A 22,409-nucleotide genomic window follows, 5' to 3' on the forward strand; every position below is an offset into this window, starting at 1 on the left:
GGTCCCGTGTGTTTTAAAAATTTTGACCTAATTTGCTCAGTTGCTCATATTGGATCCAAACTCTCCTCAAACAACTTGGAGTTTGCTCGCACGACCATCAGCTGGTCCCATGACCACCAAGGGCCGGTCCCATGACCCCTTGGTCGGTCTCTCATCTCTCCATAATCAGGTTCTATTACCTGACGTTCACACGAGCATTATTTGAAAAATGATTAAACCAGCATTTGGTCATCCTTTCACTAACTGGTCTTCAAGAGACTTTGGCATTTTTCTCACTTGAGAATCTAGGCGCTATATGGTCGGTTCATCATCCCCTGTAGACGGTCCCTATTTCATTTTCATGAATGATTTTCAAATTCGGCAATTGGTTAAAAATTAGGGTTTCGAATCCACAGCTCTGCAAAAATATAATTTTGAGCAGATTCAAACACTAACAATTTTATGTTGATCACGTGATCAACACTTTAATAATTATGCTCGGCTCATATGCTAGCATCTTAAATTAGCATTTTTGCTCAGACGAGCAATATTTGCTCAATTAAAATAATATTGGTTCAACTATCAATATTCGACGATGTCAACAATTCATTAAACGAGCAACATTTGCTCAGACGAGCAATATTTGCTCAGACCATGAATATTGGTTCAACTATCAATATTTTCTCAGATGAGTAGCATTTTCTCAGTCCATGATTATTGGTTCGACTATCAATATTCAATACGTCATCATATGAACAATATTTGCTCAGTTCATGTTCGACAGTTTATCAAACGAGCAACATTTGCTCACACGAGCAATATTTTCATACCTTAATAATTAACATAATTATATCTTTGTCTCAACAGACATGTTAAATTCATGAGTCTCATAACATTTGCAAATTATGTTCAACTCAGCAATACAAGGACTCATCGTCCCATAAAGTCAGCAACTGACTAGCTAAATACACGTCTTCCTTGCAGACTCCACATTCACGAGACATCAATCGTGTCACATGGGGGGTATTAACTAGGGTTTTTTTCTGGCGGTCTACGGCATGTGTGTTCATGCACACGATGAGAATGTGAGCCAGCGTGCAATCAGTTGGAGGAGTTAGCAAAGTAGTGGGTGGAAAGTTAACCAAGTCTCTGCACGGTGAACAACTGGTTTCACCACGATCTTCCACTTCCCCACTCTTTGACTTCAACAACTGTCACACTTCATGGGATCATGGTGTTTTCAATTCAGCAATATAAAAAGGCCTCTGAATCCTGATTGAAAGGACAAGAATTTCTCGACAGATTCACACAGACAATCTTTCGTCTACACGAACTCATTGTCTGAGCAATCACTCTCAACTGAGGAAAATTCAATCATTCAGAACTTTCTTACGCAGAATACACAACACACCTACAATCTCGATCACCATTGATCTCACACATTTCTCAGCTTTCCTCCTATAGATCAACCCATCCTCTCTTGTGACCGAATTGATTCTGGAACGGCCATTGTCTTGGTTTAGGACGGAGTCCTATAGATTGATATCTCGAACTTAAAGCACTCCCTTCTTGCAGTGCATCTGTGTGAGGTTGAGAATTTGCTCGGTTCAAGGAGTCTTCTCCGCACGGTCATCTCCTCAATTCCGTAAAAACCAGCTAATCGTTTTTCCCCATCTACAGATTGGCGACCACAGTGGGAGATTAATCTCTCGGTTGAAATATCAAGCTTTCACAAGATTGTCGGTCTTAGGATTAATTCAACTGCTCCAGATCCTAGCTAAAATCTCTCGAATGGTAATGCTTCTCACGTTCCTTTGAACAATTCTTGTTACAATGAACTTTCGTATTTTACTACTCCGTTTATCTCCGTTGAATCAAACGATGGAGAAATCCCAACTTTGGTTGAACTAACAAGGAGACAAAGCAATTTGTCAAAGAATGTGGACAGATTAAAAGGAGCAATTGAAAATCTGTTCACCTGCTTAGTGCATGTGACAAGAATGCTCGGAGCAGAAGTGGTGGAGCGCCCAAATGATCCAACTGATGAACTTCCTCAAACCAACAGTTTCACAACTTACGAGAAGTCGGTGGATCAGGAAGTCACACACTTGATTGAAAATCTATGTGAACTCCTGCACTTCTCAAGAGATCAACGTACGAATACGTTTGCTTCACTCAAAAAAATATCATCAGATGTGCAACTAACTCCGTCATGCCTAGAAGTTGAGGAGACATCCATGATGTCGGAGTATTCAATCAACAACATCACATTCGGGAAGAAGACCGCATGGCAGATGAAGGTCATAACCGAGCCTTCTACGTTATCAAAGATTCTGAATTCAAGAGGGCTCTCGTTGATATGGGCGCTTCTACAAATATTATTACCATGAAGACTCGCAAAGAAGCCAAATCCCACATAGTAAAATTGTTCGGCATCCCATCTTGATGACGGTCTTTGAAAGAAGTCAAATCCACACATATGGATATGCATACGTAGACCTAAGGATAGCGCATATTCAATCAAAGGCCAAATTTCACGTGATTGAGCAAGAACCTGATTACCACATGATACATGGAAGACCGTGGCTTCACGACAATAAAGTGGTTCCTTCAACATATCATCAATGCATGAAGGCTCTGCTGAATAACAAAATTGTTCGTATTGCGGCTTCATCATCTCCTTATGCTCCGGTCTATGATGCTGAATTCCTTGAATCTCAGAAGGACATCCCTGAACCTTCCTAGAAGATTTACAGTACTCCACTCCCGAATTTGGAATTCATTGAGAAAGCTGCTGACAAACCATCATCCTCAGGCACTAAGTCGGTCAAGTCATCTGCTATACCGATTAAACGCCGCAAGGATCAGGTCTCAACTCTGGGATCTAATTTCATAGCCAGTCATGATGCGGAGGGGAGGATCGTTTACCGTCGGCGCAGGGATTAGCAATTAACAGGGGAGAACAATGAAAAGTCTCCCCCCCCCCTGAAGAATCATGTCATAATGAACAATCACCTGATGAAGTGATTCAAGACGCTCCGCGACAATTGCAATATGACACTGATTCCACTACTGACGACCTCGAAACGATCAACATCGGGATGGAGGATGATCCAAGGCCAATATTGATTAGTTCCGAATTATCACCAGAAGAGAGGGCGGGACTGATAAGTATGTTGAAAGAATATCAATATATCTTTGCTTTGACATACGAAGAGATGCATGGTCTTGACGAAAAATTGGTTACTCATCATCTGCACATCACTCCTGGCTCCAAAGATGTCAATCAGTCACCTAGCAGTTCAGACGCGAAATTGAGGAGAAAATCAAGGTCAAAATTCAGAAGCTACTAGCAGCAGGGTTTATCAAACTCATTCAACACCTAACATGGTTAGCAAACGTTGTTCCTGTCAAGAAGAAAAATGGTCAAATCAGACGTTGTGTTGATTTTAGGAACCTGAATAAATGTTGTCCAAAGGATGATTTTCCGTTGCCCAACATTGATATGCTCGTTGATGCAACCAGTGGTCACGGTATGTTCTCGTTTATGGATGGTTACAGTGGATACAACCAAATCAAGATGTATGAACATGATGCCAACAAGACCGCATTTCGTACTCCTATTGGGAATTTTCACTACACTGTGATGCCCTTTGGATTGAAGAATGCAGGAGCTACTTACCAACGATCCATGACTTCCATATTCCACGACATGATGCACAAGCAAGTGGAAGACTATGTCGACGATGTGGTAGTAAAATCGAAGACTCGAGCATCCCACCTTGAAGTTTGAGACAAGTTTTTGAAAGATGAAGAGAATACAAATTAAAAATGAATCCTCTAAAATGTGCTTTTGGTATTTCCTCCGGAAAGTTTTTAGGATTCCTGGTCACTGCAGAAGGAATCAAAGTTGATCCAGACAAGACGAAAGCCATTACTACCATGCCTCATCCACGCACTGTGAAAGAACTCCAGAGTTTTATGGGCAAGGTAAATTATATTCGGCGCTTCATTCCTGGATTAACTCAACTCATTGCTTCATTCATTCCTCTGCTGAAGAAAGGAGCAAGTTTTACATGGACGTCTGTCCAACAAGAAGCATTCCAGAAGATACAGCAGATACTGCTATCACCTGCTGTCATGAAGTATCCGGTGCAAGAACGGCCATTAATATTTTACACAGCTTCCAGTGATGTCGCTATTGGAGCACTTCTTTCTCAAGAAGACGAAGAAGGCGTCGAACGACCTATTTACTACTTCAGCTGTTGATAGACGCATTTATGTGTCTATTTTGTTCTCAATATTCTGTATTGTTAGACTCGATTAAGTACTTATTGTGTTATTTTGTGTTCTTGTAGGAAATTTTAGAGAAATAATCCCTTGCGGCGAAATGGGCTCAAAAGGTGGTGTTTTACGCCCCCAAGATAAAGTATTAAAGGAACCCCAGAAATGCACTGGAAACGTCACAGAAATGTCCCGGAGGAACCAAGAAAAATTACTATTTCCACCCAAAAATTACTATTTCAGCCCCAATTGCTAAAGGGACACCAGAACTGGATTAGGGGAGGCCAGTTTTCTTCCCAAATTCAAATTCCAAAATTGGCGGGAAAATTTGGTTATTTACTGGCATATTTGCCAATCGATTTTTGAAGGAGTTTCAGGCCGATTCAATGGCTGAAACTCATTGGGTATCTTCTGCTGGGCTAGACAGTAAGGATATGGGTGTTGGATGCGATCAAATTTGGCTGGAAAATCCATCAGATGAAATCAAAGCAGACGCGTGCATGGAAAATATTTCACGGGGTTTTGATGAGTTGGAAGTGTCCTGCTCGTGTTTGGATGGGCTTGGCTATATTCTGAAGTGTGTTTGAGATAAACAAAGAAAATCTACTCACCATTTACAGCTCCAGACGCGTATAAAGATAATTCAGGGAAGAAAATATTCCGAAATATTTTTCTTCAATGGCCGAGTAAATGAAGATTATTTGGAGTTAATGGAGGAGATTCAATGGTTCAATTACGTATAAATATGTTCCTAATGTACTACAGAGAGGTTGTCGAGAGTTGGAGGTCGAGAGGATAGCTCAGGAGCAAGAAATCAAGAGTTGATCAAACTCTGTTTCTGCTGCTGCTGCTGATGAAGAACACCAAGAACACGAAGAACAGACTAGCGTAAGCAGTCGTTAATCAACAGTGTCTGAGACGCACACCGGGGGGTCGCATTGCAGTCTCAACATCAACAACACTTGTCTCTTATCGTTCCTTTTGTGACGCCTTATGTGGGTCGTACATTCACTGTTTTACTCATTTTTATCATTTTAATCAACTTTTGAGCAACAATTATGTATTTTGAGAACATGATTAATATGACGAGTTAAACCCCAACACTGGGGCGATGGGGGAAGCCTTATTTCACACTTGGGTAATTATATTTAATTCTTTTCATGACTTTTGCATTAATTTTAATTGAAATTATGATTTAAATTAATTAGTTGTGATTTGATTTGATGAGTCATGCTTAGCTTAGATGATTTGATGTCCCATGCTTAACATTTACACCTAATATTTTGAGAATCTATCTTGGCAATAAATTAGAGTCGATATATTTAATATATTTTTCGAGCTATTATTGATAAAAGAATTGTTATTTGAACCTTAAGAAATGAATTTGGCGGAATCCTAGTCCCAGTACCTCTCTACCAATTTGTCAATATTTTTGTATATAATTTTTATAAATCTAAAAATCCTTCACCTTCACAAGTCTTAGAGTTCGAACCATCCTTACCACTTCATTACTACAACCCACAAAAAAATCAATAATCATTTTGGCGCCGCTGCCGGGGATTATGCCCACTTTCAGGAATCTGATGACCTAGAAATTAGGGAGATTATGACCAGTCTACCTAGAGACTCCGAAAAATCTAAGTTTGGGGGTGATTATCATTCTCCATGTTCTTTAACTCTTAAAAATATCCCTCACTTGGGACTTGACATCAATGCCTCACCCATCTTACGACACTATCTTCGTACTCGTTTTCCCGAACTTAATAATATTCAACACGAGTCTCAACTGTTAGAAACGCATCCTCTGGTTGATGAGGTTAGCTCAGGCAATAATACCAAGATTGACTTTGTTTTCCCACCAAAAACGTTCCTACCAATTGTGGGAACTTTTGATTTTAAGATGTGTCGGTTATTAAGTTTTGAGGCTAAACCTAATCACTTTAGAAAATTAGGGTCGACACATTTTCTTAAGGAAGACCACCTCTTTCATTGTGGTCAGCTGTGTGAGTCAAATCTGATTGACTTAGAGGATCCCCAGTTATTCAGGTTGTTGTTATGTGCTTATAAGTTCTTAGTTGAGTTTTTCCAGACTCTAATACCTGAACCGGATCTTAGCTTTGAGGAAATCCAACCGATGAAAACCTTTTATTTAGACCCTTTTATAGAGCCTGAACCTGAACCACAACTAGATGTAGTTGTCTTAAGCAAGGGTATGTTCGGTATCTTCTTGGTCTGTTGTAGTTTCCTCTTCTTGTGGGTAACACTTTTTGATCCAGATGACCCACAGTTATTCCGGCTACTACTATATGATTCTACGTGGTGACTAATCCTTGCTTAGTCTGGCTGAAGACTTTAAACTTAGCACTTCTTGGGAGGTAACCTAATATTCATGCGACATGGTAATATCTTTCCTTATCTCTTTTGCTTCATTGGTAACCATTTCTCCTTGTTCATGCTTTTAATTTTATCTTTAGAACATCGAGGACAATGTTAGATTTAAGTTTGGGGGTATGGGAGAAACATTTTAGTCGCATTTTTGAAAATTCTAGCGTCACATAGTACCCGGTTAGCTAAGTTTACATACTGTTTCTCACCGAAAAGATAGAAATTGGAATGCTTGAGATAACAACCTATTGAGACATTAGAGAAAAAGACATTGAGATCCTTGAAATTCAGGAGAGAACTTGTTCCTTTTAGAGGGTAACCGTGATGGACCTAACCATCCATGATGGAAAGGCAAGTAGGTCAGAAGGAAATGCCAGAAAGACAGAGCAAACTCACAATGTAGTCTTAGTTACTGGATTACGACTCTCTCTCAGTAGAAACTTATCATCATCAACAAGCGGAGTGACATCAAAATTTATGAAAAAGTTGAAGACGTTTAAGGTTTAGAAGCAACAATAGAAAAGAATAATTCAAAAATCAAAGTTGAAGACTTAGTTACAAGAAGTTACAAGAGCAAATGATATAAGTTGTTGAAGTTCATGATACCAAGACATCACAAGTTGTGAAGATCCAAGTTCTAAAGTCCTTCTCTCATGTCCATGTAAATTTTTGTCTTGTAAAAAAAAAAAAACATCATTACGTTCTTTTTGTTCAATAAGGCCATAGGGAAGAAGAAATTTATAAGTCAAGCAAGAAATCGAAGAGAAGAGTTAATTGTCAAGGTTCTATGAGGTTCGAGAGTTTATCAACAACAGTTGAAGACCGAAGAAGACGTTATTTCTACTGAGCACTGTGAGAGAGTCGAAGAAAGATGCATTTTGGTTGCTTTGTTAGTCTGCTTTCAATCTGGCACAAGATCTTTCTAGCACTGGTTTAACTCATCACACGTAATTAGTCCAGCTGTGTAGCAGATGTCCCTCTCATCTTTATCTCTCTCCTAATCTTATCCAGCTGTAAAGCAGCGGACGCATCTTACAATGTTTATCTAGCTGTGTAGCGGATATCTCTTTATCTAGCAGTCGTGCGGATGTGTCTCCCTTTTTCTTCAGTCAGCTTTAGAGCTGACACCTTTAATTTCTCTGGCATTCTAGTTACTTGGAGATAGGTTGAGAATATGTATGTCCTCATAGCTCTTTGGATACTTGTGACCAATTAGAAGTCATGGTTTTTGTGGGTACACCTCTGTTAAACCCACCCGAGATTAACTCGGTTTTATTTTTTAGTTTTGCTCGAGGACTAGCAAATAATAAGTTTGGGGGTATTTGATAGATGCATTTATGTGTCTATTTTGTTCTCAATATTCTGTATTGTTAGACTCGATTAAGTACTTATTGTGTTATTTTGTGTTCTTGTAGGAAATTTTAGAGAAATAAGCCCTTGCGGCGAAATGGACTCAAAAAGTGGTGTTTTACACCCCCAGGATAAAGTATTAAAGGAACCCCAGAAATGCACTGGAAACGTCACAGAAATGTCCCGGAGGAACCAAGAAAAATTACGATTTCCACCCAAAAATTACTATTTCAGCCCCAATTGCTAAAGGGACACCAGAACTGGATTAGGGGGAGGCCAGTTTTCTTCCCAAATTCAAATTCCAAAATTGGCGGGAAAATTTGGTTATTTACTGGCATATTTTCCAATCGATTTTTGAAGGAGTTTCAGGCCGATTCAATGGCTGAAACTCATTGGGTATCTTCTGCTGGGCTAGACAGGAAGGATATGGGTGTTGGATGCGATCAAATTTGGCTGGAAAATCCATCAGATGAAATCAGAGCAGACGCGTGCATGGAAAATATTTCACGGGGTTTTGATGAGTTGGAAGTGTCCTGCTCGTGTTTGGATGGGCTTGGCTATATTCTGAAGTGTGTTTGAGATAAACAAAGAAAATCTACTCACCATTTACAGCTCCAGACGCGTATAGAGATAATTCAGGGAAGAAAATATTCCGAAATATTTTTCTTCAATGGCCGAGTAAATGAAGATTATTTGGAGTTAATGGAGGAGATTCAATGGTTCAATTACGTATAAATATGTTACTAATGTGCTACAGAGAGGTTGTCGAGAGTTGGAGGTCGAGAGGATAGCTCAGGAGCAAGAAATCACGAGTTGATCAAACTCTGTTTCTGCTGCTGCTGCTGATGAAGAACACCAAGAACACGAAGAACAGACTAGCGTAAGCAGTCGTTAATCAACAGTGTCTGAGACGTACACCGGGGGGTCGCATTGCAGTCTCAACATTAGCAGCACTTGTCTCTTATCATTCCTTTTGTGACGCCTTATGTGGGTCGTACATTCACTGTTTTACCCATTTTTATCATTTTAATCAACTTTTGAGCAACAATTATGTATTTTGAGAACATGATTAATATGGGGCGATGGAGGAAGCCTTATTTCACACTTGGGTAATTATATTTAATTCTTTTCATGACTTTTGCATTAATTTTAATTGAAATTATGATTTAAATTAATTAGTTGTGATTTGATTTGATGAGTCATGCTTAGCTTAGATGATTTGATGTCCCATGCTTAACATTTACACCTAATATTTTGAGAATCTATCTTGGCAATAAATTAGAGTCGATATATTTAATATATTTTTCGAGCTATTATTGATAAAAGAATTATTATTTGAACCTTAAGAAATGAATTTGGCGGAATCCTAGTCCCAGTACCTCTCTACCAATTTGTCAATATTTTTGTATATAATTTTTATAAATATAAAAATCCTTCACCTTCACAAGTCTTAGAGTTCGAACCATCCTTACCACTTCATTACTACAACCCACAAAAAAATCAATAATCAGCCGTATAATAAGAGATGCTCAACTCCGATACCCAAAAGCTGAAAGAACATGTCTAGCATTGGTGCATGTGATCCATAAATTCAGGATCCTACAAAGTTTTTAAACCATAAGGGTTAAAATCGTAAAATATGTCTAGCATTGGTGCATGTAGATGGTGGATTTTCAACAAGGGTTAAAATCGTAAAACCATAATCGTAATGCTCCCGATTCAGCGATCAGCTGAGTATTGAGGCTCATGTCTCTCGTGGAAAGCATGAAATCTCATGCCGCAAAATCTTTGACTGAGAATGATATCTCTCAGAGTATATGTAGATGTGTATTCTCTCAGCTGAGCCAACGACACATCTCATGAATACTGAGCAATTTCAGTGATTATTTCTATATATAATCGAAAGATTGGACGGCTCCTAGACAGCATGCCTGCTAGTATAGAGCAATAACGTCTTCAGGATACAACAAGGTGTTCTCTGACTATATAAAAGAAATATGACATTTCAACAAGTTCATGTTTCTCAGATAATTAATGCTCCTAGACAGCATGCCTGCTAGTATAGAGCCATCAGTTAATTATCTATAATCGTTAACTGAATATTCAACAATATTCTGCGATTCTTTGCAATATTTCGTCACTTCAACTCGTGGTTCTTCTCAGCAGAATTCCACAAGTTAGTGATAAATATTCAACTTACGGGCATCTGAGCAGATCTCGAGTAAGCCCCTACCAAAATGGTACAAGTGTACTCAACAATAACGCACAAACGAGCACCTGAATGCACAAACGAGCATTCCAAAACACGAAGGAACGATGAACCTATGCAAAATAGGAAGAAAATAATAAAATATTAATCAAGGCGCTGAGGACTGGGCCCATCGGCAGGCCAGTCCCACCGTGACCAGTCCCACGCCCAAATTTATATTTTATCATATTTTATTATTTTTCTCTGATCTCATGAAAATCCCTTCATTTGAACAAATCTCCTTCGTCTCAAGGTAACTCCCCAGTCTCATGGTGTTTCCTCGTATCAAAGAAATAATAAAATTTAGGAAAGGTGTCGCGGGATCGGGCCCACTAGCCGGTCGGCCATGCCCTAGCCGTGGCCGGTCCCACACCTCATGACTCCTTATTATTTTATTATTTCCCTCATCCCATGAAAATTCCCTGATTTCATGATATTTTCCTCAATTCATGAAATTATATAAATTAGGGAAGAAAATGCACGGGACCGGGCTCTTGGCCGGCCATGCCCTAGCCATGGTCGGTCCCACACAACCATGTCTTATTATTTTAATAATATTTGTTCCCTCGTCCCATGGAAACTCCTTCACTTCAAGGAAATTCCCTAGTTTCAGCAAACTCCTTGAATTCATGAAATTTCTCTCAGGTCATGAAAATAATATAAAATTGAGAAACATGTGGGACCGGGCCCTAGCCGGTCGGTCGTGCCCTAGCCGGTCCCACACGTCCCTTATTTTTTTATTATTATTTTTTATGTTTCCCTCATCTCATGGAAACTCTTTGGTTTCAACAAACCTCTTGATTTTATGATATTTCCCTAAAATCACGAAAAATATTATAAAATTGGGAAAAGTGCCTTGGGACCGTGCCCATTGGCTGGCCGGCCATGACGTGGCCGGTCCCACACTTCATCGCTCTCTATTTTATTATTATTATTATTATTTCCCTAATCTCATGAAGTTTCACGGTTTCAACAAAATCCCTGATTTCTTCATATTTTCTCAAAATATTGCTCAATCGCACACCGGAAAATATCGAATCTCTTAGGACTTAAATACGGACATTACGGTAACAAGGGCATGTATCCTTGACCGACCAAGGCCGTCCCCGAGGATTGCAAAAGCCAGTCCCGTGTGTTTTAACAATTTTGACCTAATTTGCTCAATTGCTCATACTGGGTCCAAACTCTCCTCAAACAACTTGGAGTTTGCTCGCACGACCATCAGCTGGTCCGATGACCACCAAGGGCCAGTATTATGACCCCTTAGTCGGTCTCTCATCTCTCCATAATCAGGTTCTATTACCTGACGCTCGCACGAGCGTTATTTGAAAAAATGATTAAACCAGCATTTGGGCATCCTTTCACCAACTGGTCTTCAAGAGACTTTGGCATTTTTCTCACTTGAGCATTTAGGCTCTATATGGTCGGTTCATCATCCCCTGTAGCCGGTCCCTATTTCATTTTCATGAATGATTTTCAATAAATTATCAATTTATCATCAATTCGGCAACTGGTTAAAAATTAGGGTTTCGAATCCAGAGCTAAGCAAAAACATAATTTTGAGCAGATTCAAACACTAATAGTTTTATGTTGATCCCGTGATCAACACTTTAATAATTATGCTCGGCTCATATGCTAGCATCTTAAATTAGCATTTTTGCTCTGACGAGCAATATTTGCTCAGACGAGAAATATTTGCTCAATTAAAAGAATATTGGTTCAACTATCAATATTCGACGACGTCAACAATTCATTAAACGAGCAACATTTGCTCAGACCATGAATATTGGTTCAACTATCAATATTTGCTCAGATAAGCAACATTTTCCCAGTCCATGAATATTGGTTCGACTATCAATATTCAATAAGTCATCATATGAACAATATTTGCTCAGTTCATGTTCGACAGTTTATCAAACGAGCAACATTTGCTCACACGAGCAATATTTGCTCACCTTAAAAATCAACATAATTATATCTTCGTCTCAACAGACATGTTCAATTCACGAGTCTCAGAACATTTGCAAATTATGTTCGTCTCAGCAATATACGGACTCATCGTCTCATAAAGTCAGCAACTGACTAGCTAAATACACGTATGCCTTGCAGACTCCACATTCACGAGACATCAATCATGTCACATGGGGGGATATTAACTAGGGTTTTGGTCTGGCGGTCTACGGCACGTGTGTTCATGCACATGATGAGAATGTGAGCAAGTCGTGAAATCAGTTGGAGGAGTTAGCAAAGTAGTGGGTGGAAAGTTAACCAAGTCTCCGCACGATGAGCAACTGGTTTCAACACGATCTTCCACTTCACCACTCTTTGACTTCAGCAACTGTCACACTTCATGGGATCATGGTGTTTTCAATTCATCAATATAAAAAGGCCTCTGAATCCTGATTGAAAGGACAAGAATTTCTCGACAAGTTCACACAGACAATATTTCGTCTACACGAACTCATTGTTTGAGCAATCACTCTCAACTGAGTAAAATTCAATCGTTCAGAACTTTATTACACAGAATACACAACACACCTACAATCTTGATCACCATTGATATCACACATTTCTCAGCTTCCCTCTTACAGATCAACCCATCCTCTCTTGTGACCGAATTGACTCTGGAACGGCCATTGTCTTGGTTTAGGACGGAGTCCTACAGATTGATCTCTCGAACTTAAAGCACTACCTTCTTGCAGTTCATCTGTGCGAGGTTGAGCATTTTCTCGGTTCAAGGAGTCTGCTCCGCACGGTCATCTCCTCAATTCCGTAAAAACCAGCAAATCGTTTTTCCCCATCTACAGTTATTTACTTTATTTTGCTAATAAAAATAACCTCTCAATTAGACATCTCTCTGTGGGAACGATATCTTACTACCGCTATATTACCAGTTAATTAGTTGGAAATATATTTATTAATTTGTTGAGCCTACGACATCCCATACGAATTTTGGCGCCGCTGCCTGGGAGCAGTCGCTAATTGATTTTTTATTTGTTTATCTTGTTTTTATTTTTGTTTTTATTTTCTCTTTTGTTCTTGTGAGTCGTCATGTTTCCTTACGGAAATAACATGTACGAAGCAATGACCAATCAACATATAATAGTGGTAATCAATATGGTTTTCAATCTCGTTCACATGAAAACTACCAACCACCCTATGGGTATAATCAAAACCAATCTTTTGGTTATGATCATTATCCCACGGAACCTTACGGATATTCTCATACATTTCAACAATTTTATGACGGGCATGTAAGTGAATAACCACGAGGATAGAAGGATAGTTATGATTCTGATCAATTGTTTTCTAGTAATGTGCAGATGACAGAGAATTTGGAACTAAAAAGTTATGATACTGAATCAAAACCTATTCCTCTTCATCGTGTTTTTCCTTCACTCTTTCCAAAAGAGGAGATTGTGCATCATGGTGGGAAGTGTGTTAACATCAGAAAATTATATGCGCGATACAACCAATTGGAAGAAGCAGGTGCATCACAAGAGACTCTTGACGAAATTAAAAATATCGTAGACATGGAATTCGAACGTCGTTGGGTTGTTAATGATTTTGAGGTTGATAGTGATTCTGACGAAGATGAATAACCTCCTGAAAGTCCTTGCAAAAATGATACGATTATTCCAACTTCGGATCATAATAAAGATCCTTCACCTATTCAAAAGGAGGAGATTGGGTATGATATATCTATTGTTATAAATGGTGTAACATACTCAAATGAAGAAATTATGAGTTGCATCAATGAACTAGACTTCTTAGGAGAGGATTCTAATTCCGATGACGAGGTTGTTGAAGAGATTGAGATTGAGAATGAAACCAAATTGATTAAAGTTGTGGAAGACCCAATTGAGCTAGATAATAGTAGTTCGGTAGAGGACCACGATATACTTGAGGTAAATAATTCACTGTTAATTACGAATGAGGATCCAAAACAAGGTTTTCCTAATCCTTTGTATAATTTTATATCTATTGATCCTTTCCATCCAATTGAAGTAGCTTCTCAAAGAGTTGTTAACCCAACTTTTAAAAAAATACCTCACCTAGGATTGGAGTTGTGTGCTTCCAAAGTTTTAACGGATTATTTTTCTTTTAAGTATCCACCACTTGATGTGTTTGATTCGAGTATAGTGTAGGTTCACCAAGCTGAGGAACCTTTTGAAGTTCCCGAATTCTATGTTCTCTATCCACTTTCGAGTGTAGAAAGAACTAAGTGTGGGGGAAACTTCAGTAAAGTGATAGATTCAATATTTATATTTTGTCCTAATGTTTTTGTGAAGCTGTTATTTGAATTGCAGATTGTTATTTGGAAGGATTACCAAATTTTCAGATTGCTGGTGTACGGACGATAACAATAATGTCGGGTTGACGATGTTAAACCAAGCGATGCGAGGGAGGCAACCCATCGGTTTTGTATCTATATCTCTTTAGTTTTTAATTTTCTTAGTTTTCATATCATATATTGCATTCCCATCTTATATTTTACAAAGTCGTATATCTATAATGAAAGTTTTGACGAAACTATTCTCGTCTGAAAAATTCTGACTGCGCACTTGTCACGAAAATAGCTCTCGTGACTTCATACGGAGTCCGATTTGAGTGGTTGACTCCAAATTTTAAAGAGGAAAGACATACATTTCTTTTACAAAAAGAAAATCTTAATTTGGATCCTGCTAAGTTGGAGCGATAGTCCTGGACATTTGAGTTTCGGTATTTTTCCAGAACTTTTTCAGATTGCATGTCAGTCAGTCCGAAGGCCATAAAAGTCAGAAAATTTATCAAAATATTGTGACCTTTTGATACCTTATATAAAAGACGTAGGAAAACAACTTTCGTTTAGGATGTTTTTCCTAATTCCCTACCCATTTGTACAGTTGTTTAGTTTTTCAGGGCTGTTATGTCAGAAATCAGAATTTTCGGTTTTGAACATTGAGGACAATGTTGAGTTTAAGTGTGGGGGAGTAGTTAAGCATGTTTGGCTTGCATAAAGGAAAAAAAATTACTCTTTTATTTCTTGCATTTTTGAGACTTCATTTTTTGGAGTTATCTATGAGCTATTTAGGATGACACTCTAAACCTCTTTAGGTTGAAACAGTTCTTACGGCTATATATTAAGTTCCATTTATTTAAATCCTTAAATATATACGTTCATAATTGAATGTGAAACTAAGCTATGGTAGTCGTTTGAAAGAGTCATCCTCGCAATTAATTATTACTGGATCACTTTCTTTTTATCTTTGCAGTTTTATGTTTCTTCTAATGTGATTTGGTGGGATCCTGATACTGCCATGGATGTGGTAGCAAGGTAATCATTGGTTGAGTTATTTGAAAGCCCCATAAGACAATTATTTTACACTCATAAAGAGTGAGCCGAAAAAAAGAAAGAAAGAAAAAACATTTATATAAGGCTCATCTTCATTTATCGACACTAATAAATGATAGGTCCGGAATGTCGGACTAATCATAGTCGATGAAAATAAAAACCATATCATTATTATATAGCAAGTCAAAAATACTACTGATGAGGTTCTTGACACTTTGATAGCAGTATGTGTGAAACGTTGTCCTTCTCTCCGTCACCTAAGCAAGCATGGAACGCAGGATCCAAGGCAACTATCACATACTTGCTGAAAAGGAACATGCACTTAGAGTATCTAATCATGTGGTCAAGTTAAATGGGTGCTTCTCTCAACGGTTGTTCTATAAATATATATCCTTTGACGACATTCATACAAGTGTTGTGGGTAACATCTTTCACTCTAGTTAACATTTGCACACTTCACTTTTCTATTTCTATTTTCTTATCTATCCGTGTGATTCCAGTATGCGAGTGTTGTGGCAAATGTTGCAACAAGTACAATGACTATCTTAGTGGAGTTTTGCAAACAGGTTGAATGTTACACATAAGTAATTTCTAATGTGTGATGATTGAAATGTATGTGGGATGTTTTTAGCTAGAGAACTTATGGAAGGCTAATTATTTAGCTATTACTTTGTGTCTATCCTTAGTGGTTCTTCCAAGGCGATAAATTAGAGTAGGTTTTGTGGGTATACCTCTTGTAAGCCCTCACGAGACTATAACTCGTCCACTAGGGACACCTAGGGGTTTAAAGGTCTGTTAATCATGCTAAGAGTAACTGTATCCTCATGACATGGAGTTGGTGTATTTAGGATTAGTTTTATTTAGTTGTCTTGAGGACTGGAAAAAGGTAAGTGTGGGTAGTGCATAATTCATATGATTTTAGTATCCATACCATACTTGTTTTAGCTATTATTCTTGCATGTATTCGTATTATTACTCTTGTTTTCTCTTAGTTTCCTCTATTAGGTGAATCATCCAAAAAGGATCTACAAAGTGCTGAAAATATCTAAGGATATAAGTATTCCAAGTATCCAAGTGCCCAAGACCAAGAGTAGTGGAAGAAGTGCGACGAAAAGGAGCAAAACGCTCAAAATCAAGAGAAGGGACAAAGACCGATCTTAAATCATTCAAATTAAGTGTTTCTCATAATCATCTTGAATAGAATTGAAAGATAAAAAGAATGAAAAAAGAATAAGATCATTCCGATTTCGGATGAAGAAGTTGTGGCCAAAACAAGCTTTTATTGAGTACCGAAGACAGTAAAGTTCGCGGACGGGTTTCATACTTTAATTCCGAAAATATCTGATGGAATTTGAAGTTCGCGGATTGGGTTCACGTACTTAGCAAGTGCAAAACGTTTATGCACACCTTGGAAAGCCTAAGGGCACGTTTGGGAACGTTATATCGTATTTTCGAGTCGGGTTCTTGAACCGAACTAAATACTTGATGGCCAAGAAATGTAAACCTATAAAAAGGTATTAGGTTGTGTAAAATCGATCATCATCGATCTCATATCACAAGTTCTACATCAAAAACCCAGGGTTTACCCCTTTAGGGGCGAACCACCTTTATTCATCTTCTTTGTAATATGAGTAGCTAAATCCTTTGTTGATTAAGGATGAATTCAATGTTCCAAGAGTGAAGCTTTATTAATAATACAAGTATATTTGAGGTTTTAATCATCATCGTTTGTTACCATTATATCCAGGTTTTATGATTGATTCTTATATTGCAACCAGATTAGTCTATTTATCATTCTATTGCTAGTAGAGAGTTGAGCGGTCTGTAATTGTCGTGCATCTTCTACACAAATGGAAAACATGAGACCTTACAGAGGGATTCTGTAAAACAATCGTGTGTGGAAACAACACCAATAAGTGAACCGAGCGTACTGAGTTTAACTGTTGGAATCAAACCTAAATTCACAAACCCTAAAGCGTTCGATTGAGTTACACCTTGTAAGCGTACCTCAAGGCGGCTCAGTTGGATAGAATCCGGTGACTAAGCTTACCTGCTATCCGGTGATACAAGGAGTTTTTGAGATAGCAAAGTGTACCTGCTATTCTACGGTTGGTGATGAATGATTCTAACGGAAGATAGATAAATATTCTAGTGGGAATTATATAAATGCCCTCCTTTTTCACGTGCTTCACAATTACCCTTATCACACAATAAATATACCCCTCTCAATCCAAAGCCCATCTGGGGTCCATTAAGAAATACACGAGATTATATTTAATAAATCTATCTTCATTGATTTACAGAGAGAATCAGATCGAGATAGAGAAAATCAGTTCGTCACCTCAGAAAAAACAATTTCGAAAACTTTTCTACGAATTCTAGGTTTTCAATCACGAGAAGTTTTTTCTTCAGCTCATTCATCATCTTATTCTTCTACTAAATCTATGTTCTGTGGTTTAATCTTTCGATCCATTAAATATGAGATCTGAATTGAGTTTCTTCATCAACAACAGATTCAACCGAAAATTCTCGATCTGTTTTTCTTCAACAAATTGGTAATGGTGATTAGTGATTGAATATGAGTAGAAAATTATATGATGTTTGCATGTTCAATTTGTAGTTTCTAAATCTTCAATTTCTAAATTCATTTTTTTTTTGTTTTTTATGTTGCAGAAAACGAGTTTTTGGAAGCTTGATTTGATTCTACTAGATTTGATTGGTTCATTCACATACTATTTGGATTCTAAATCGTTATTCATCTCTCAAACAGGTATTATTTAATTCTTCAGTCTGCAATCTCCGGTTGTTGTTTTTTGAATTTCTATTGTTTTACTTAGGTTTATAATTCATTAGTTTTGTTGATCTTTTATGTTCTGATGCTTCAATGCACTTTGCATTGTGTGGATGAATTATTAGTAGTTTTTTTGAGAATACTGATGAATCAGTTTTGGTATAAATTTAAGTTTGATGTTATTTTAATCAATTAGAAGTTTCAATTTAGTGTTGATAAGCTCAGTTTACTATCTAACCTTCGACAGTGAATATAACTTTCACGATGGGGCGCAACCCCCGAGTGATTCGTGACATAATTTGAATTTGTAACTTAGGTTAGGTTTATGCTTTTTCTTATGGTTTTGCAGTGAATTTTTTTAACATGGAGCATGTATGTTCATCGATTGCATACTAATGCGATGTGAAGTAACATTTTATGATTTTTCATGCTGTTCTTTTGTAGCAAAATCTTTGTTGTTGACATAGATTTTTCATTATTGACACTGAAATATCCAGATTATTTGTACCAGTGTTGTATAACATTGGTTGTTAATGCAGTTTTGTTGAATAACTTTCATTGTTGATGTAAATAACCTTGATAAATTTCTGATTATGTTTGTTGATGATTGTTTTATTTGTATCAACATTGGTTGTTGATGCAGTTTTGTTGGGTCAACTTTCAATGTTGATGCAAATAACCTTGATAAATTTCTGATTATGTTTGTTGATGCTTGTTTTATTTGTATCAACATTGATTGTTGATGCAAATAACCTGGATAAATTTCTTATTATGTTTGTTTATATTTGTTTTACTGGACCAACATTGTTTGTTGACAGATTATGTTGTCAACATTGGTTTGTTGATCTCAAATTTTGTTTTTGTTTTTATTTTCTATTATGAAAATAACTTGTTATGTTTGTTGCAGACCAAAGATGGTTGATGTAGAGTTCATATTTTGCAATTTGGCCGTCTCGCATGATTTTTCTGAATCAACTATGGTAAGTGACATGATAAGTATTGTGAAGCAATACTGGCCTTATGTCCCTGAAGACCTTCTACTGTTTGGTTACACCGTAGATGGAAGATCACATGTTATTAGTCATGATTTGGAGTTGATATTTTTCATTCGCTACTGCATTTCGAAAGGCATTGATGTTGTGAAGTTTAACATCCAGCTGAAAATTTGTGTTGATTTTGTTCCTTCTTCTTCTGTTGGTCCTTCTTCGTCAACATCAAGTTGTGTTTCAAACAATGAATTGGCTGTTGTAGAATACTTGACGGATGATTCATCTTTGATCAAAAGGGTCCCCAAGAAGTCAGATGCTTGGGCCAACATCTTAACTGGAGTAGGGAAGGTTTTTGAGAGTAAAATTGTTTGTCGTGATAGTGTTAAGAAGTACGAATATCATAGTGGTTACAAACTTGACGTACGTAAGAGTGACAAGAAACGTTACACTGTGCAGTGTAAGAACAAGGAAAGTCAAAGTTGTGGCTGGAGGTTTCACGCATCTCTTGTTGCCAATACTAAAGGTGTCTTTCAGTGCAAGAAGTTTCACGGAGAGCATTCATGTAATTTAGCTTCTTCTGATCCCGCAAAAGTCAGGATGACGAAGTCTTTTCTGAAGGATATCTTAATAGATGAATTTTGAGCATCAAAGAAGAAGAAGACTGCAGCTGATGTGCAAGATCTGCTCCCTCTGGAATATGGTATTGATCTCACGTATAGTCAGGCATACCATGGTTTAAAGTTCACTAAAGAGTTTCTTTGGGGTGATGACATCAAGTCTTATTCATACCTTGTTTGGTATAAAGATTCAATTGAACGTTATAATCCTGGTAGCGTCGTCAAGTTTGAGCATGATGGTGAAAGAAGCAGTTCCGGAGGTTTTTTGTTGCTTTCGAAGCTTCTATTACTGGTTTCAATAAGTATTGTCGTCAGATGTTGTTTATTGATTGTACTTTTATCACTGGGAAGTTTAAGGGCGGTCTTATGGTTGCTTGCGGGAAAACTGGTAACCAAGGTATGTTTTTTAATCTTTTTTCTCTTTTTTAATTATTAAGTGTTTCTGTTGATGACACAATAACTTTTGTTATCTGATATTTCCTTGGATTTCAATTATATGAATCACATAAATTTTGTTTATCCCATAAATATTCTTATTAATCCCATATTTCTGTATTAACTTTTGTTGTAGGTTCTTAGTTTCTATTGTTGATCCCATAATTTCAGTTTGTTGATTCCATAACTTTGTTTTTGATTCCATAATTTTATTTGTTGAGCCCATGATAGTTGTTGTTGATCCTATAGTTTTACTTGTTGATCCCCTAATATGTTTTGTTTATTCCATAACTTTAGTTGTTGAGCGCATAATCTCACTTGTTGATCCCCTAATATGTGTTGTTGTTCCCATAATTTCAGTTGTTGATCCCATAATTTCATTTGTTGATCTCATAACTTAGTTGTTAATCCCATAATCTCACTTGTTGATCCCATAATATCTGTTGTTGATTCTATAATATTTGTTTTTTCACCCCATAACTTGTTCATGCATTTCAGTTTAATGGGTCACTTTGTGAATTTTTCGTGTTTTTTTTTGTTTGTTGTAGAGATCTATCAAGTTGCATTTGGAATTGTTCCTTGTGAAAATTGTGACAATTGGGAATTGTTCTTAACCAATTTGAAGGGTATTATCAGTCAAGACCGTCCACTGACCATCATATCAGACCGTGAAGCTGGGCTTTTGAAGCATGTTCCTCTTGTCTTTCCAAAATCTTACCATTCTATCTGTTTGTACCACATGAAAGGTAATATTCCGGTTCCAAAGGGAAAGAGTAGGCAAACTGTTGTGAAGTTGTTTGAAGAGTGCTACACTGGGTTAACAAAGGAGAAGTTTTATGTTGCTTCCAAGAGTATGAGCAATCTGAAGATGGATTCAGTTATTGATTGGATGGTAAAGATTCCGTTCAAGAACTGGGTTGCTCATGCATTTCTAGGAGAAAGGTTTGGTGCGAACACATCAAACATTGCTGAGAGTTTTAACAGTGTGATTAAGAATGATAAGCGGCTTCCAGCACTTGAGCTTCTAGATTCTATTCGTGCTTATGTAATGGAGCAGAACTACAAGAGGAGGGTGGAGTCTGGTAAGTGTGCTGGAAAGCTTATTCCCCGGATGCATGCTAGGCTCAACAAGAGGATGATTGATTTTCGTTTTTACAAGTTCCGTAGATCAAGTGATAAAGTTTTTGATATCATTTCTCCTACTGGAAAACACTTAGTCGACTTGGATGCTAAGACTTGGACTTGCAATTGGTGGCAGAAGCATAGTTTCCCTTGCACCCATTCTATGAAAGCCATGTTGCAGACTGGGCCAGATGGACCTTACAAGTACATCATACCATATTATACCACCGAGTACTATAGAGGTTTGTATGCTCGTCCTATCTATCTTATTCCCGACTCTGAGAGGCCTTCGAAAATCAATGAGGAAGGTTATGTTTTGCCTCCCAATGGCGGTCGAGCTTCAGATGGAATGCCAACTACTTCAAGGTATAGGGGATCACGAGAGAAAGTTCGCAAGAAAAGGAAGTGTGGTCAGTGTGGAAGATTTGCCTTCCACAACCGTTGTAGATGTCGCAAAGCTCTTTTGGCTCCTCGTGCACCAGTATTCTGCAAGGAGTCTAACTACAGAATGATCAACTTCTTGATGAGGATGTTGTTCTGAAGTATCAGTAATCGTAGTATGCTAGTTATGATGTTTTCCTATTTTTCTGAACTTCTTTTTTTACCTTTTTATGATAGTTTTTTGATGATTAACATGGATGTTAGTTCTTTTTATTATTTTTCCTATATTTTCTTGATTAATTTTGTTTTTAATTACATACATTATGTTTTTTATTTCTTTATGAATGTTATTCTTGTCAGTTTATGTCAGTTTGCAGGTTCCAGGTTTGATGGTTATTTTACAGGAAAAGTATTATGTAAACAGTATCAACATAACAATGTTGATCCAAGTCATGGCATCAACTTCCAATGTTGATCCCAATTACTGGATCAA

The 22,409-nt window shown here is 37.5% G+C and overlaps 1 protein-coding gene across 1 annotated transcript; it reads left to right on the forward strand.

Moving 5' to 3' along the window:
* The first annotated feature begins 19,286 nt into the window (after positions 1 to 19,286).
* Positions 19,287 to 22,076, forward strand: LOC113315306. The gene is made up of 3 exons (XM_026563600.1): positions 19,287 to 19,923; positions 20,259 to 20,375; positions 20,962 to 22,076. Exons 1-3 carry the CDS (start codon positions 19,287 to 19,289, stop codon positions 22,074 to 22,076), a joined length of 1,869 nt encoding a protein of 622 aa, XP_026419385.1.
* Positions 22,077 to 22,409: the final 333 nt, after the last annotated feature.

This window comes from Papaver somniferum, chromosome 10 (genome assembly GCF_003573695.1).
Source record: "Papaver somniferum cultivar HN1 chromosome 10, ASM357369v1, whole genome shotgun sequence".
Lineage (NCBI taxonomy): Eukaryota > Viridiplantae > Streptophyta > Magnoliopsida > Ranunculales > Papaveraceae > Papaver > Papaver somniferum.

Excerpts from the sequence above, each read along its gene's own strand:
- LOC113315306 (XM_026563600.1), top strand. The coding sequence starts at position 19,287 with ATGGTTGATGTAGAGTTCATATTTTGCAATTTGGCCGTCTCGCATGAT. Across the intron at positions 19,924-20,258 it reads GTTTCACGGAGAGCATTCAT|CTTCTATTACTGGTTTCAAT; the intron begins GTAATTTAGCTT and ends TTGCTTTCGAAG. Across the intron at positions 20,376-20,961 it reads CGGGAAAACTGGTAACCAAG|AGATCTATCAAGTTGCATTT; the intron begins GTATGTTTTTTA and ends TGTTTGTTGTAG.